Genomic DNA, 17,788 nt, shown 5'->3' on the forward strand with positions numbered 1-17,788 from the left:
GCCACCTCTCTGCTAATGGGTGGCGTTGTGTTCCTGTCTTGCTAGTTGTTTGGCTCAGGGTGTCCAGCACTGTAGCCTGCTGGTCGTTGAGTGAAGCTGGGTGCTGGTGTTGAGATGGAGATCTCTGGAAGATTTTCGCCGTTTGATATTATGTGGAGCTGGGAGGTCTCTTGTGGACCAGTGTCCTGAAGTTGGCTCTCCCACCTCAGAGGCACAGCACTGACTCCTGGCTCCTCAATTTGGGATGATGTGTTGTCTATTCATGTATTCCGCAGATGCAGGGTACATCAAGTTGATTGTGGAGCTTTAATCCGCTGCTTCTGAGGCTGCTGGGAGAGGTTTCCCTTTCTCTTCTTTGTTCTCACAGCTCCTGGGTCTCAGCTTTGGATTTGGCCCCGCCTCTGCGTGTAGGTCGCCGGAGGGCGTCTGTTCTTCGCTCAGATAGGACAGGGTTAAAGGAGCAGCCTCTTCGGGGACTCTGGCTCACTCAGGCCGGGAGGGAGGGAGGGGCGCGGAGTGCGGGGCAAGCCCGCAGCGGCAGAGGTCGGCGTGACGCTGCACCAGCCCGAGGCGCGCCGCGCGTTCTCCCAGGGAAGCCGCCCCTGGATCCCGGGACCCCGGCAGTGGCGGGCTGCACAGGCTCCCGGAAGGGCGGTGTGGGCAGCGACCCGCGCTCGCACACAGGCCCCCCGGCGGCGGCAGCAGCAGGCCCAGCGTCCCACGCCCGTCACTGGGCTCCGCGCTTTCAGTCGCGACTCGCGCCCGTCCGTGGAGCCCCTTTAAGCAGCGCTCTCAATCCCCTCTCCTAGCGCACCAGGAAACCAAGAGGGAAGAAAAAGTCTCTTGCCTCTTCGGCAAGGAGCAACCTTAATGTTCATCAGCAGATGAGTGGATAAAAAAGATGTGGTGTATATACATATACATATACATATACATATACACACATGATGGAATACTAGTCCGCCATATAAAGAATGAAATAATTCCATTTGCAGCAACATGGATAGACCTAGAGATTATACTAAGTGAAGTAAGTCAGAGAAAGACAAATATCATATCACTTATATGTGGAACCTAAAGAAATGATACAAATGGGGAATTCCCTGGAGGTCCAGTGGTTAGGACTCAGTGCCTTCACTGAGGTGGCCCGGGTTCAAGCCCTGGTTGGGGAACTAAGATCCCGCAAGTTGCATGCGCCCCCCCCCCCAAAAAAAGATGCAAATGAACTTATTTACAAAATAGAAACAGACTTACATAGAAAATAAACTTATGGTTACTAAAGGGGAAGGGGTTGTGGAAGGGATAAATTGGGAGTTTGGGATTAGCAGATACAAACTGCTATATATAAAATAGATAACAACATCGTACTGTTTAGCACAGGAAACTATATTAAATATCCTATAATAAACCATAATGGAACAGAATATGAAAAAGAATATATATGGGGGCTTCTGTGGTGGTCCAGTGGCTAAGACTCTGCACTCCCAATGCAGGAGCCCTGGGTTTGATCCCTGGTCAGGGAGCTAGATCACACATGCTGAACTAAAGATCCGGATTGCTGCAACTAAGACCCGACGCAGCCAAATAACTAAATAAATATTTTTTTTAAAAAGAATATATATGGGCTTCCCTGGTGGTGCAGCGGTTGAGAATCTGCCTGCTAATGCAGGGGACATGGGTTCGAGCCCTGGTCTGGGAGGATCCCACATGCCGCGGAGCAACTAGGCCCGTGAGCCACAACTACTGAGCCTGCGCGTCTGGAGCGTGTGCTCCACAACAAGAGAGGCCGCGATGAAGAGTGGCCCCCACTTGCCACAACTAGAGAAAACCCTTGCACAGAAACGAAGACCCAACACAGCAAAAATAAATCAATAAATTTAAAAAAAAGAAAAGAAAAAGAGAAATGGTCATATAATTACCATTAAAAAAAAGCATATATATGTATAACTGAATCACTTTGCTGTATACCAGAAGCTAACCCAACATTGTAAATCAACTATATTTCAATTAAAAAAAATACAATCACTTATGAATAACTGGAAAAAAATACATTTGTGGCTTATGTTATATTTCTATTGGATAGCACTGGTCTAGAATTTGTTTTTTAGTAAGGACCACTAATGTGTCCCCATGGCCTCAGTTTCCCATTTTTCTTCTAGTCTGTTAGTTTCCATGTCAGCCCTGCTTTGGAAATGTGAATGTCCCACGTTTCAGGTTTTTAACTGCTTAGGATGTGGAAATGTTTCTTCTTGGGCCCTAGAATAGTAGGGGAAACATAAGTCATTTATGTTAAATTATGAGAAAGTAATGGCAAGTGTTAAGCCTCATTTCCAACAAATGAGGAAGAATTGAATTTCACGTTTATTTACATGATAATAATGAGCAATGTTCCTGAATTTTGGTAGTAGTGATTTGACTAGGAAACAAATTAATAGTTTTTTTAATAGCATATGAGAATTATCTATAACTTTAGGGGTCATTTAGAATTATATTTGCTTATCTGAAATTTGGATTTAAATTATATTTTAGAAAACTTTTTCCAGAATAAATAGAAGAGAGGCTAAAGTGATAAATTATTCCTTTAAAGTATAATATTTGCTTTATGTAGAAGTTTTCTGCTCCAACATCATTATCAAAAGTCAACATACTGAAGTGTTAAATGGCTACTATACGTTCAGCATTTACTATTTGGTAGGCATTAATACTGTATTCATTAAATTCCCCCATGAACTGTATGTGGTAGGTACTATTATAATTCCCAATTGACTGAGGATGAAACTGAGGTATGGAGTGGTTAGTTAACTTGCTCAAGGTCACATAGGTAGTATGTTGTAAACAGGTTAAACAACAGTAGCTTATACTTAGTGCTTTCTCAATAAAATCTATCAATTTTTGGTTTTTCCCAGGAGAATGTAAGCTCCAAGTGGGCAGGGACTTAGTTTTGTCACTTAGTTGTTTCACTGACAGTTGAGATTGCTTTCTGGCATGTAGTAGATCCCAGGAATTATTTGAAAGAATTTTGTGATGATGATGATGTCAGTTCATCAAGAGACTTGGCCTTGAGAATCTACTAGAATTGCTTTAAATTTTGCACTGTTGCTTATTAGCAGTAATGTTCGTTTATCTACCACTTCCAAATTAACTTCAGCATTATGTACTGTTTGGCATACTTTATGCATGTTATATCTTAATAAAATATTTAATAAAAAATTGTTACTAGGAGCTGTAGCTTTTTTTCATCTCTTTTCCTTTTATGTGTTGGAAATGCATTGGAGCCGCAAGGAAACGTAAGAAAAATCACGACTACCAGAGGTCCCACTGTGTGTTTAGATACGTTGGGAGAAGAAAGTATAGTAAAGCAACTTTCTAACTGTCCTTAGAAAAAATAGTACAGTAATAAAACAGTTCAAGGTTTCATCCAAAAGCCTCAGCCTCCCTGGTTGTTGCAGTCATTAAAATCAAAAACACATGATTTTATTTATTTTTAGAAATTAGTTTCCATTCTTAGTTTGGAAACAGACCTGTGAAATAAATTTTATAAAATACGGCTTTGAAATCAAAGGTTTTTGTAGTTAATAGTGTTAGGAGAAGGGTAACTATGCTACTTCTATCCAGGAAATTTTCATTTAGTTCTGAGGTGTATTCTCATTTTACAATAATAAAATTGAGAGTTAGATGGTGACTTACCTGAATTAACATCACAAATAAGTGGCAGAACTGGGAATCACCTCACATCTGTCTCACTCCCAAGGCCATGATTTTTTAAAATACTGTCATTTTTCTGTTTTCCATTTTTTCCCTTACGGTTCTTGAGTCTTAAAGTGGGATTTTAAGTTATTTTGTGTGGGCAGTGGAGTTGGAGTTTTGGATTGTGGAAATACTGGATGTTTGAATTAAAGTATGGATGTAATGATAATTGTTGCGTGATGGAAAAATTAAGCTGTGAAAAATCTGTCTTTAACTTTCCATTTTCTTTTTATCTTTGGTTATATGTGGATAAAAACCCTACTCTAGAACATAGAATACTTCTTTATAATGGGATTCATCATGGTGATTGTATTTTCTTGAGTTTTTTAGTAAATTTTTCATACACGAATAGTGTTCTTTCCCTAGAGTGAAAAAAAGACTCACTTTTCTCTGAATTACAATTTTGGGGGAATGAGGACAGAGGTAATCTTGTTTATTAATATTTGTTTACTTAGCATTTTACTAAACAAACAGTTGGGGGCAATCTAGAAGGCAGCTTTTCTAATTTGTTACTTCTTTCTACCCTTCCTCAAACTTCAGTGTAGTAAGTGTCCTTTAGTATCCTGCCATTTTAGGATTATTTACTTCTTTTGGGGAAGGGGATATTGTGGGAACCTTATAGAGAACTTTGAAAGCATTCACGATTTGCAAGATTTGGTTACTCTTGTTTCCCTTAGAAATCGTAGGGGAGAAAAATAGATGTCTGTAAGTTACACTTTGGGCTTCTTAAATTGGTCAGTGAACGAACGTCTGGTGCCTGTGATTTTCATTTTAACATTATTCATTCCTGTGCTTACTGGAAAAAGTATTTTACCATTACTAAAATTGTACATTTCATCCTCTTCTGAAAATACCAAGGATGATAATGATTTTTTTAGGGCACAGGAAGAAGTTCCCCATTATGCATATTTATAATTAAATTTAATTTGGGGTAAAATTATCCTCAGAAAAATACGAAATACTTTAATCCCAAATGTAGAAAAAGGTTATGAAATAAACCAGTACTAGTTAAAATTCATAAAGTAAGTTTTTTAATCCTACGTTCTTATTAAAAGATAAGATAAATTAGGAGTCATGAGATCTTAAAAATTTGAGTTTTAAATTATGTATTTTTTCTGTACTTAACATTCGGTACTAAACTGTTTAGTACAGAGAAAGTGAAAATGATGGTGTCTTCTCCTGGGGGTGAGGGGAGGAAGTCAGGGACCTTAAAACAATAATTCTTACACTGTTCCATCCAGTAAGCAAGTTTAAGAAGGTGGGTTCAAAAGCAAAAATTTACTTTTGAAATCTTGTGGGGCTTTCTTTCATAAGAGTACATGTGTCACTTAGGTATAAAGTACAAAATAAGTAGATGTAGATAAATATAAAAATCCTAACCAAAAAATGAAAGGAAAGCTTTGTATATTAAGGATTTATGTTTTAAAAAATTGAGAAAAGGGGAGGATCATTGTGTTTGGTGAATAGACCAGTAACATACTGGGGTAGGTTACATAATGTAAGCAGAGAGCCTATTTGCAGGCAGGTACTTGGGAGCGTTAAAGTGAATCCCACTTGAGGGTTTCCTGAATCATGATCACTGTTTACTATGAGAATGGATTGTTAAAGATTATTGAGAGATTGAAGTGATAATATTGATATGACAGTACTTTGAGAAGTGTAAAGTACAGGATAAGTAGATGTAGATAAATATAAAAATCTGTTTTGAGAAGTAAGTAATTGCCATTGAAGTAAACTAAGCAGAAAAACAGTTTGAGGAAGGAATTAGAAGATTCTATTGAGGCATTTAGGCTTTAGGAATTATTGTGGAAAGCGATATTAATTAGACAGTTAGAGCTTTCATCATCCTGGTTGATGGTGTAGTATTCCAGTTAACCTAAACATCTAGAAATTTAAGTGAGAGCTTATAGCCTAAATAGTTTTTAATGATCTTGAATTTTCTGTTTGGGCTAGAACCCATGTAGCCCGGGGGTATCGAATTGCAGAGTTCATCTACAGATGAGTAGAATTATCACTTTGGACCTAACACACATGAACTCAGCAAATATAAAATAAAGGTGTCTGCTAGTTTTCTCTAAACATTCCTGTAAAGTCAACCAGACATTGTACTATTGTTCAAAGTGGTGTTATGTCATTAAAAACATTGCAGTTAAAATTTGTTAGTATTTTTGTTTTAAATATTCAAGTTGGCTAATTACGTTCTAGAAAAGCAGACTATTATTTTTACTAGAGCAGATAAGCTTATGAAAGAGCGTGTTTCAAAATTTTTTATAGGTAATACTTTAAATAAAAATAGGCTTTTTTCTTGCTGATATAACTAACATTTATTTTCTGTTTATTTTTAAGACGAGCAAAAATCAAATTAAAGTAGATCTTGTAGATGAGAATTTTACAGAATTAAGAGGAGAAATAGCAGGACCTCCAGACACACCATATGAAGGCAAGTACTTTTTTCTGTATCAAAATATTGTGCGTATTAGAACTTGTCCGAAACATTAAATCAGAATAATCTCAAGCATTTATAAACTACGTGAAAGGTAACTTCATTTGGCTTAAGGATATATACAGCAGTTTTTAAATAATAAATTTAGATACTTATCTAGACTGATTTTTCTTACTGAATTTTAGCTAATTTTTTTCTTTTTCCAAAGAGCCAAGTTACAGGTTATATTATGTTAGAATCTAACAGTGTAAAACATCTAGCATGTTAAGCCTTTAACTTATATGGACTCTCAGTTACCCTTCATATGGTATCTGTAAACAAACCTTGCCTTAAATTTCTGACTTATGTTAATTTTTAAAGAAAAACTTCTCTCCCCTGTTTGTCATTTAGCATGTAATTTACTCATATGTCTTCATACAGGCTGTATTCCAAATATTTAATTTTCGTTATTCAGGAAAGCTTTGAGTGATCGTTTTAAGACATATAGAAAGGAGGCAGTTTTGCTGAACTCTGTTTACAAACTAAGTCTATAGCTACTTTAGACCATGGAATTGGGTGGTAAGATAGAGAAAGAAGCTTTATAGCTTTTTATTCCCTCATTAGGCAGATCCTCAGTAGTGAGTGTTACTGTAAATTTGGATTATATAGCATAACCAAGATTCTTGCATATAATAAGCATTCAAATATTTGTTTAAAGGAAATCATGTCACGGGATTTGTAGTAGTAGCACTTACTGAGTTCTTACTTGTTAGAGGTTTACGTGTATTTTCTCATTCAATCCTTATAACAAATCTTATGAGGTAAGTACGGTTATCACTGTTTCATAGATGAAGAAACTTAAGCTCAGGAAAGTTAAGTAACTTGGCTAAGACATCTAAGCAGCACAGCTGGGATTTGAGTCCTAATAGCCTTTGACTCCAAAGCCTGTGTTTCTAATCACTTTCTGCTCTTGAATAAATCAGGATTGATTGAATATTGGAAGTGGTGGTTATGTCTCCTTTGAATGTAGTGGTTCTACAATTCTGTAATGAACAGTTACCCAAAATTTTTCAGAAAAATTCAACGTTCTAGACTGTGTTTCTGTTTTCATTCAAAGTTTTAAAGACCCTAGAATGTCTTTAGCACATTCTACCAAATCTTAAATGACAAAATTTTATTTTCTGTTTTACAGTTCATATGAGCCATTTCTAGACTTATTTAATTTTGTATATTGTTTTGTGAGTGCCTCCTGTATGCCAGGCCTCATCTGGATGCTTTCATGGATGCTATTCATTTAGTCCTTTTGACAGTTGTTAGATGGAGAAGAGATCTTCAGTTATCTTATAAAAATCAAGTTCGTCCTTAATAGCAGATATTGTTTGTAATGATATACAAGCTTCTTCTTGAAGGTATACATTATAAATATTCTTGAATTACTTTTTAGGTTGTTTAGATGTATTTTTGAAAGATAGTAGGGCAGTAGCATTATCACCATGGAGCTCTTCCAGTAAATTGATATTTATAAACAAGAGATCTCCTGATCTAGGCAGAATGTTTATTACCTTCTTAGCAACCCTTAATAAAGGTACATGAATTTTTTAAAAAATGGACAATACTTATTTGTAGGGTGATTAAATTATAACTATACCACATTCATTGGTTAGAAACAAGTTTGGTCATTTTTAAGTGCTTGTGTCTGCTGCTGCCACTAAATGAGACATTAATGTTTGATAAGATGAGTTTTAATATGCTTCTTGGGTATATATTTGAAGTAGATTAACTTAAATTGTATTCTTTTTATCATAAAACTATTGAAGTTGTTCATTTTGTTTAAGAAAAGCACATTCGAGGGCATAAACTTAGGTACTTTTTTTTGAAATACGAACAGGGGTAAAATATTTTGCTAATATTTATCTCAGGACTCTTGCTAACCTTTGAGGGGTTTTTATTTTGAGGGTTTTTGTTGTTGTTGTTGTTGTTGTTTTATCTCAATAGCCAGGGCAAAAGTTTACATGTGGAATGTTAAGTTGTTAATAACATCATTAAGAAATCAGGTAGCTATTTTATGTAGTGTTAAAAGTAATCAGATTGAGTTAAAATGACCATATTGGACATGTTTTCTTCTTTTGCCTTAATGGCTCAGTGGCAAAGGAACAATTTAGTTCTTGAGGCTTTGTACCTAACAGTTGTTTTAAATTTAGGGAATCATTCTTGGTATTTTTTGAAAAATTCATCCCTTCCCCATTTAAAGATTATAAACGTGTAGTAGTAAAAGCTGTTCTTCAAGAAGTAAATGTTTTATAGTGAAAGCTGTTATGATAATAATAATGTAGTTATCATAAAGCTCCCTTAGTTGTGTTACTCTGATATTATATATCAAATAATGCTGTGGTTAATGCTGTATTGATTATATATTGAAGTTGTCAAATAATGCAAGACAGAGCATACCAATAGCACATGGAGTAGAAATAGGATTTGGGGAACTCTGGGGTCCAGCATTATTTACATAGTATTTCAGGGCTCTCACACTGCTCTTAAGAGATTGTTTTGGACATTCAAGAAGGAAAAACTTTATATGAAAGGTTATAGAGACAGTAATTTGGAACTTAATGAAAAAAGTAAGATTCATAGGAAGGAAAAAGAAGAATGTACACATTACTCAGGTTAAATTTATTATACCTATATTTGAAGCTAGCATTTATAACTCTGAATATAAACAGTTATCTCTGTATACACAAAAATTTCTTGAGGTACTCTTCTCTTACCTGTCTTTTTTCCTTTCTTTTTTTTTTTGACTTCTTTCTTTTATATTTCACTGCTGCTGTATTCTATGTGCTTCAGGCATCTAGTTCAACTTGTGCATTAGTCAGTATGGGATTCTATTAAAAGGAATAAGCAAGAAAAGAAGAATTGGCACCAAAAGGGCTTGAAGAAAGTGGTACCAAGTGAATTGCTCTTTTGTTTTTTTCTTAGATCCACATTCATCTGTTCTAACAATGGAGAAAGTGGCAGGATATACTGAGAATTGAGTGTCGGAATTTTGAAGTCAGTAGAGTTCCTAGTGCACAATTACTGTTTTTGTTTTATTACGTTTTATTATGGAAAATTTCAGATATATACAGAAGGCAAAAACCTCCAGGCACTCATCAGCCAGCTTTAATAACTATCATTTCATGGCCAGTCTTTGATGTAATTCATCCCTTGATTATTTTGAAGCAAATCCAGGCCTAGTTTCATATATAAATATTTCACTAGCACAGTTTTATTTGCTGTATTTTGGAATGATAAATATTCTTTGGTAATGGATCATAAAATCTTAGAATTGGAAGGTTCCGTAGAGGTAGGATTCAAATCCAGTCTGCCATCCAGTGCAAGATTCCCCAGAGTTTCCTGAGAAGCAGTTATCCTCTCCCTTTAATATCCTAGTTATGGGAAGCTAGATAAACTTAAAAAAAATTACTTATTTAGCTGCTAGTTGCTCAAGATAACTTCAGACCAATATGGAATGTTGCCTACTGTTTATATGTTACTGGTTAGAACAGTCTCTTTGTATACCCATTTACAGGAAGAGACTAGGTTTTTGTCTTTATTCCTGCCTCTTGTTTTACTGTTGAATTTTGTTTTTTAAATTTTAACAAGAAGTGTTGGCATTTAATTTAATGTCCCAGATTAAAACTTTGGGACATTTTTGCATTTGAGAGAGCCAGCTAGAAGTAGATTTTTCAGTTTTTGGCGTAATCTGTGTATCCTTTTTCTCTGTACCACCTATGCCTTTATACTTCCCTACCTTCTTTCTTTTTTTCTTCTTTTCCTTTTTTCTTTCCATTTTTTCCTGTTATTTAGCAACTCTTCGCAGTGTGGACTAAAGGAAACAAAAGGAGATGGAACCTGTGCTACGTAATTGTTCCAGTGAAGTCTTTGTCATTGGATTGTCTGTGGATTTAATGTATTCATCCATCTCTCCAATTATTCACTGATAAACTAATACCAGTTGTTTAAAATGGGTATTCTGTATGCTTTAAATAACCTTTAATTTAAAAACTAGTGCTTTTGTTTATTTCCTTTTTGGGTTTCAGCTTTAAAATGAATCTGTTGTAATTGACTATAAAATAGTATATGTTTTGAAAAGTTCTATCACTATATCTGGCTTTACATATTGGAGGTGAGCAGCACTGTTAACTTTCTGTTTTCCCCATTTTTTAGGAGGAAGATATCAACTAGAGATTAAAATACCAGAAACATATCCATTTAATCCCCCTAAGGTATTGTAAGCCTATTTTTGTGCATGAACTATATTTCTTGGCTCGTTTAATTAATATGTACTTTAGTGTTTATTAAAATTACAAATTTTTTAGTTTACTGTGTAAATTTAGCATGGACAAGATGTCAGGTAATGACAGATGGTTTGCTTCTGGAATTAGAATGAAAAGTAAGCTTACTCAGAGGCAGCTAGTAATAGCTTTAGACAGGAATAGGATGTGTATCTGACAACGGCTTAAATTCTAGGTCTGGAAAAACTTATAGTGTTCCCAAATTTAGAGGATCCTTATCCAAGTCCTTATTTGCCTCAGAGAAGTATATTTTTTAGGGAAGAGAGTACTCTGAATTTATTCAACAATTATTTGAGTACTTTGTGCCAATATAGCAATACGTAAGACTTACACTGCTGTCCTTGCTTTCATGGAGCTCATGTTTTAGTGGGGGGAGAAAAATGAACAAATCATTGCAACTGTGATGAATGTTAAAAGAGGAAACAGAATAATCTAGGATTGTGTATAACAAGGGGAACTAACCTAAACTTATATTTTGACTGAATTGCTTCCTTTATGTCTTTACTTTTGCTGTCATCACCATTTTAGTTTAGGCATTCAGCTTTATTACTGCTTTATTCAGCTTTATTACCTCTTTTGCCTATTATTTAATCACCCTTTCATCTTTGCCGTACTATTCATTCTTTGCACTGCTGTTCTATAAATCTTCCTAAAGTGCAGTTTTGATCATGTTTCTTTTCTTTCCTTGTTAATAGTCTGAACTCCTTAGCTGGGCATTTAAAAGCTCCTGTAATCTGACCTTAGTCTTTTTTTCCATCCTAATCTTCTGCTGCCCTCACCCACAATGTGAGTCTCTTTTTCTCCAGCCTAGATTATTTGCTGTTTGTAGGTTAATGCTTATTCTTTCACACTTTCCTGTCATTTTCACTTGAACCATTGTCCCTATCATTTAAAATTCTACTTTTCTTTTGAGGTCTAGGTAAAGTATCACTTTCTCCATTACGCTGTGCCTGTCAAAATGTTTCTCCCTCCACTCCCAATAGCATTTTATATAATTTATATAGTACCACCACAATTACAGTACCAAGTAATGTATTGTATTATTTGGGGATATGTATCTTTCACTAGCTTTTGTGCTCCTGAGGTCAAAGACCCCATGGCTTAATACACCTTTGTATTTTCTATGGCTCCTGAAAGTATAGTGTCCCTTGAGCATATGATAGTAGTCACTCAGAAAATGTTCCAGAATTCATTCATTCAGCCTACTGGTTGTCCCCCATTTAAGAATAGACACAGCAGTGGAAGTTCCAGGGTGAAGTTGAGTCACCTACCAGTTTGAGGTGCCTGTTATTCTGTTGTTTATGTATATCTATTTTCTGATAAGCCTGGTTGATGTTTTTAAATTGTGGTAAAGTATACATAACATAAAATTTACTATTTTAACCATTTTTAAGTGTGCAGTCTAGTGGCACTAAGCACATTCACATTGTTTTGCGTGTATCACCACCATCCATTTCTAGAACATTTTCATCTTCCCTACTAAACAATAACTCCCTGGTATTCCACACTGGTAACCACTGTTACACTTTTTCTCTATGAATTTTTCCTACCCTAGGTACCTCATTTAAGTGGAATCATACGGTTTTTGTCCTTCTGTACCTGGCTTATTTCACTTAGCATAATATCTTTAAGGTTCATCCATATTATAAGTTGTGTCAGAATGTCATTCCTTTTTAAGGCTTAATAGTATTCCCTTGTACATACCCACCCTTTAACCATTGATGGACATTTTGGTTGTTTCTACGTTTTAAGCCTGGTTGATTTTTTTTTTTTTTTGCCTTTTATAAAAGTTTGTGTTTGTTGTAGAAATTTTTTTAAAAATAAATTTATTTATTTATTTTATTTTTGGCTGTGTTGGGTCTTTGTTGCTGTGCGTGGGCTTTCTCTAGTTGCAGCGAGCAGGGTTACCCTTCGTTGTGGTGCGTGGGCTTCCCACTGCGGTGGCTTCTCTTGTTGCAGAGCACGGACTCTAGGTGCACGGGCTTCAGTAGTTGTGGCTCACGGGCTCTAGAGCGCCGGCTCAGTAGTTGTGGTGCACGGGCTTAGTTGCTCCGCGGCATGTGGGATCTTCCTGGACCAGGGCTCGAACCCATGTCCCCTGCATTGGCAGGCGGATTCTTAACCACTGCACCACCAGGGAAACCCGCATACTTTATTTTTAAAGTAAGTTGTAATATTACTGAAAAACCCATTAAATTAGGAAAGCTCTAGCTCAGTGATTTGTCGAACTTACTATTGGAGATTAGGTTGTGAATTTTCCTCTTTTTCCTTTGTGTTGTAAGTACTTTTATATATGAAATTGAGTATAAATACCAATGCTAATAGCCTTCTATGAGTCTTCCCTTCTGCACATGCATATTTAAAATAAAATAGCATTTTCTTTTGTACAATAAGTTAGTTAAAGCAGGTTTAATGTTGACACTTCCTTGAGTTCCAAGCTTGAAACTGGAAATTCCTGATGGAAATAGAGCTCACGTCTACCATGAGGTGGAAGGTAAAATATTTGTTGAACTAAAGAGTGCATAAATATAGGCTGCATCCTGTGGGAGGAGATAAGGTTACTGATGATGGTGTACCAATATAAATAACTAAGAATCATCGCCTTCCTTTGTTTCAGTCTGGTAACACTGTGTACATAGTGTTAAGAATTTTGTTTCTAAATTCTTTGAGTGCTCCTCAAAGCTAATGAGTGTTGTCAAGTTACGCAGACAGTTGCTAGTATTAGTTTCATTTGTGAAAATAAGGAAACTTGAATTGTTATTCATATAAGTATTTTAGTACTGTAAACCATCCCATATTTGTTTTGTAATCATAGTCAAGTATGACTCAAGTAGGTCATAATAAATGTCTTTGTTACTTTTATACTTCATCCCTTCCAAGTTCTTTGTACATTTTTGTTGCTATAGGTTGGGGATGGTAGTACTCTGGGAGAAAGTGATGAATACAATGGATATGAATTGAGCGTAGAATGATGGGGTATATGTGGTTACCATTGGTAATATTAAGAGTTGAGAAAGAAGTGAAAAATCTAAGAAAGGGGATAGTTGATGATAAAGAATGACAAAGAGAGGAATAGATAAAAGAGTGTAAAACTACACAAAGAACTACTTACAGGACAGTTACTTACATCTGTACTGGTAGATAATGGAGTGGCCTCTTGAAAATTAATTTCTTTATTAGATTATCTGCAAATTCAAAGCTATTTATTTCTAACTGTAGATTGTAGTACAAAGAAATAGTTCAATAATTTCCTTGGTCCTGCATATAAGCATATTTGTTTTTCATGTAGAGTCTACAGAGAATCATGTATTGAAGATTCTTCTTTAAAAAGCAAGATACAATTCACACATCCTTAGATCATCTGCCTAAATTGTAAACCTTCTGACATCTTCAGTAGTAATTTAAAATTCTGTTTTCCTCGGGACTTCCCTGGTGGTCCGGTGGTTAAGACTGCATTTCCAGTGCAGGGGGCACGGTTCAATCCCTGGTCGGGTAACTAAGATGCCACATGCCATGTGGCGTCGCCAAAGTATTAAAACAAACAAACCAAAAAAAAAAAAAATATATATATAAATATTATTGCACATTCATTCAGTGTGAGGCACTTTAGATACTTGGAATGCTCTACTAAGCAGGATAGACACCATGCATTTTAGAGAAGACCAGGCAAATAAGAAAGAGATGATAGAAGTGTGATCAACTACTGTGACATAGGAAAGTACAGGGTGCTATGGGACAGGTCAGGAAGAAGTGATTATGGAAGCTGAAACTTAAATGGTAAGTAGGAGTTAGCCAGGAGAAGAGGATATCGAGGTGTGTTATTGAAAGAAGAAATGTATGAAGGCCCTGAGGCAAAAAAAAAAATTTTTTTTTTAAATATGACTTGTTGAACACTTGTATTGAATGTAGGGTAGATGTGAGATTTGAGAGTGAGGCTAGAATCAGTTTAACAGTGTGGGCTTACATAAATGGAATGAGAAGTCGTTAAAGGGCCTTAAGTAGAATAGTGACATGAATCAGGTTTGTTTTCAAGGGCTGTCTGGTTTCAGTGTGGAGAATGGATTGGAGGGAAGAAAACTGAAGGCAGTAAAGTCAGTAAACTGTTCGGTAACCCAGGTGAAGAATGATAGTCTCCTTTAAAGACATGGTGTTCTGTGGATGGAAAGAAGTAGATATCATTGAAAGCAGTAAGGTTATTTTAAGAATTAAAAAGGATCAAGGAGTGGAAAGTCTCCATTAGTTTTAGGTGTTTTGAAGTCATTGGTGACTGGAAGTGCTTTTTCAGATGGCATGTAAGTTAGTGAGTGAATATGTGAGGAATTAAGAACAGATAGTATAGACAAGTCACAAGGAGAGAAGTGGAAGCATGATAAATCTTTTAGCTTCTTTTCATAAATAGCTTACATTTGGAGCATATAGTTTTTTTTGAATTTTATTTTATTTTTTTATACAGTGGGTTCTTATTAGTTATCCATTTATACATATTAGTGTATAATGTCAATCCCAATCTCCCAATTCATCACAGAGCATATATTGATGAGTTAATTTTTGCAAGGTACTAGGACATAGCTTGGTTCATAGTAATTAATCTGTTAAATGTTAAAGAATTTTGACTTAGATGACTATCATATATATGTGTCAGATATAATCCTCCTCCTCCTCCTCCTCCTCCTCCTCCTCCTCCTCCTCCTCCTCCTATTCCTTCTCCAAAAGCTCATAAGTAAGAGCTGATGAAGTAGATTTCATTTCAAGGTGATGTGATAGAGTTAGCATTTTCACATTGTTGATTTCTTATTCTTTCATGCTTAAATAAGTACACTCAGAATCTGAAATTAGATTGTGTGAGTTTGTATCTTCTGTTGCAAACTACTTACTTGATACTGGGTAAATTTCTTAAACTCTAAGCCTCAGTGCCTGGCAAATAATAGTAGGCCTTTAAATATTTGTCAAAAAAATTTTAAATGTATTTAAGAAAAAAAGTGCTACAAAAAAATCAGGAGTAATCTTATAGTCACTTTCTACTTCTGTTCCCATGTACTGATTTTGCTTACTTTTTCCTTCAAACCTATTCTACACCCTTCACTCCAGAAAAATTGCCATTTACTATCTATATTTTGATTTTCTGTACTACTTTATCTACCTGAATGGATCTTAGTCCATGTTAAATTTCTCATAGCATCTAACACTATGCTAGGTAATTTATAAACACCTAGTTAAGTGTTGGGTTTCTTTGAGCATTTATTAAAAGGTTTAAAAAGAATGTATGTCATTGATAGCATTCGGCTCACTGAATGCTTTGTCTCCTACACCCTTCCCTTCACTTAGGCAAAATGATGTAAGTTTGAGCGTTTTTTTTAGCTCGAGGATTTCATTTTCTTATAGTACTACTTAAACTATATATGTTTTACTTCTGTACTTTAAAACTCAAATGTGCTTTATATTCTAGGTCCGGTTTATCACTAAAATATGGCATCCTAATATTAGTTCCGTCACAGGGGCTATTTGTTTGGATATCCTGAAAGATCAATGGTAAGAAATTTTGAATTCACCTTCAACGCTCTCTCATACGAATTCTAAGACTGTTTAGAGTGTTAAATGTGTACTTGCCTCAAAACATAAGCATATATTATACTTTTATTTGGCAATAATTTTAAAACTAGATGAAGTCTCTTAAGTATATAAGAGAAAATATGTTACAGTTGAAATTGGAATCTATATTTAAATAGTGATTAGGTAATGTCAGATGCTAGCTTTCCATCTTGAAAAATCTTGGATTTTATTTGTTGTTTTGGTAAATTTGATTTTTTGCTATCTCAGAAAGATATTTGTGAAAGACTAAAATAATTTAAGTATTGTAGTAATCAGCTCTGACTTGGATGGAATGTAGACAACAAAAATGTTAAAAGTTGTATTAATTGAGTGCGATTAAGGTTCTAAGATTCTAAGAAGTACCTTTGTAGGTGGTATCGTCATTTGTACAGTGCTTTCACATGTTTTGTCTGATTTTATCTTAGCAGTATACTGTTTAACCACTAGGTTAAAATCGTGGCTCTGCCATTTACTCATTTTTGTGGTCTTGAGTAAATTACCTGGTCTTTTGCCTTCGTTTCCTTATTGGAAAAAATTGGGGGTTAATACCTATTTCATAGGGCTGTTGAGAAGAGTAAATGAGTTGTTTTATGTATTTCTCTTAGATTAGAGCCTGGCATATTCTAACAGTATGGATTGAACAACCAGGACAAGAGATATAAAAAGATGTTGGGGTGGAAGAAAACAATAAGTTATGTGTTTGATTTGTTAAAAAAGGGAAAGAAATGAACCTGAATAAGCTGAAACAGGATGACAACATTTAGCATATGGGTCACTTGGTATATTTATTTATTTTATCCAATATTTAGTAATTGGATAAACAGACAAGAGTTGCTGGTTTTGTTTTGTTTTTCCATTCTAATAGCACACCTGAGTAAAGCCTCTCCCTCAGTAGATCATCTCTTGGGATCCAGTTTCTTGATCTGTATTCCATACTGTTAAACATTGAACATTGTGGACTAGACCTAACTTTATCTTCTGTCATTCTTTTGATTTGTGACTTTTCACAATTTATTGAATTTCTGTGGCTCCATGTTTTTATCTATAAAGTCATCTCGAAGACCCTTTATAGCTCTGTTGTTCAGTGATATTAATGAAAATTTGCCGTATTAGAGACATTGTCCTTTTTTTCACTTGGTTTCTAGCACATCAGTTCTTCTGTTCTCTCCTTCCTTTTCCCACTCCTAGACTTCTCAACTAGTTCCTCCCTCATCTCCTGGAGCTTTGTACCTGAGAATACCTCAGGGCTAAGTCTGCTTTTTTCCATCTATACTCATTTCCTTGGTGAGCTCATCTGATTTCATAACTTCACCGTTTATATACTAGCAACTCACATTTTCTGAACTCTAGACTCATGTCCTGCTGCCTGTTTAACATCTATACTTGAATATGTAATAGACATCTCAAACTTAAACATGTTGGAAACTGAACTATTTCTCCAGCCCAAAACTTACTTCTTCCCCATGTAAGTTTTGGCAGCTACGTCCTTGCAGTTGCTAAGGCCAAAACTTCATCGTGATGCTTGTTTCTTCTTTCTCTGGTACCTTTATACCAGAGAAATCTGCAAATCCTGTTGTAGAAACCGCCAACATTTTAGCAGCAGTTCATTACTACTACCTTGGTCCAAAGTTGCATTGCCTCTTGCCTGGACGGTTACAGTAGCCTGTCCTTCTGCTTCTGACTTTACTCAGGCTATTCT

At 35.5% G+C, this 17,788-nt stretch overlaps 1 protein-coding gene across 1 annotated transcript in view; it reads left to right on the plus strand.

The window, feature by feature from the left end:
- Window positions 1-17,788, plus strand: part of UBE2K (ubiquitin conjugating enzyme E2 K) — an 81,422-nt gene that overhangs the window by 41,467 nt on the left and 22,167 nt on the right. Inside the window, exons 2-4 of the mRNA XM_082632961.1 lie at window positions 6,094-6,187; window positions 10,373-10,431; window positions 15,947-16,029. Coding sequence (XP_082489087.1) covers window positions 6,094-6,187; window positions 10,373-10,431; window positions 15,947-16,029 — 236 coding nt within the window. The remainder of the gene's footprint in view (window positions 1-6,093; window positions 6,188-10,372; window positions 10,432-15,946; window positions 16,030-17,788) is intronic.

The sequence above is a fragment of the Mesoplodon mirus genome (genome assembly GCF_964341445.2).
Source record: "Mesoplodon mirus genome assembly, chromosome: 2".
In the NCBI taxonomy this organism is placed as follows: domain Eukaryota; kingdom Metazoa; phylum Chordata; class Mammalia; order Artiodactyla; family Ziphiidae; genus Mesoplodon; species Mesoplodon mirus.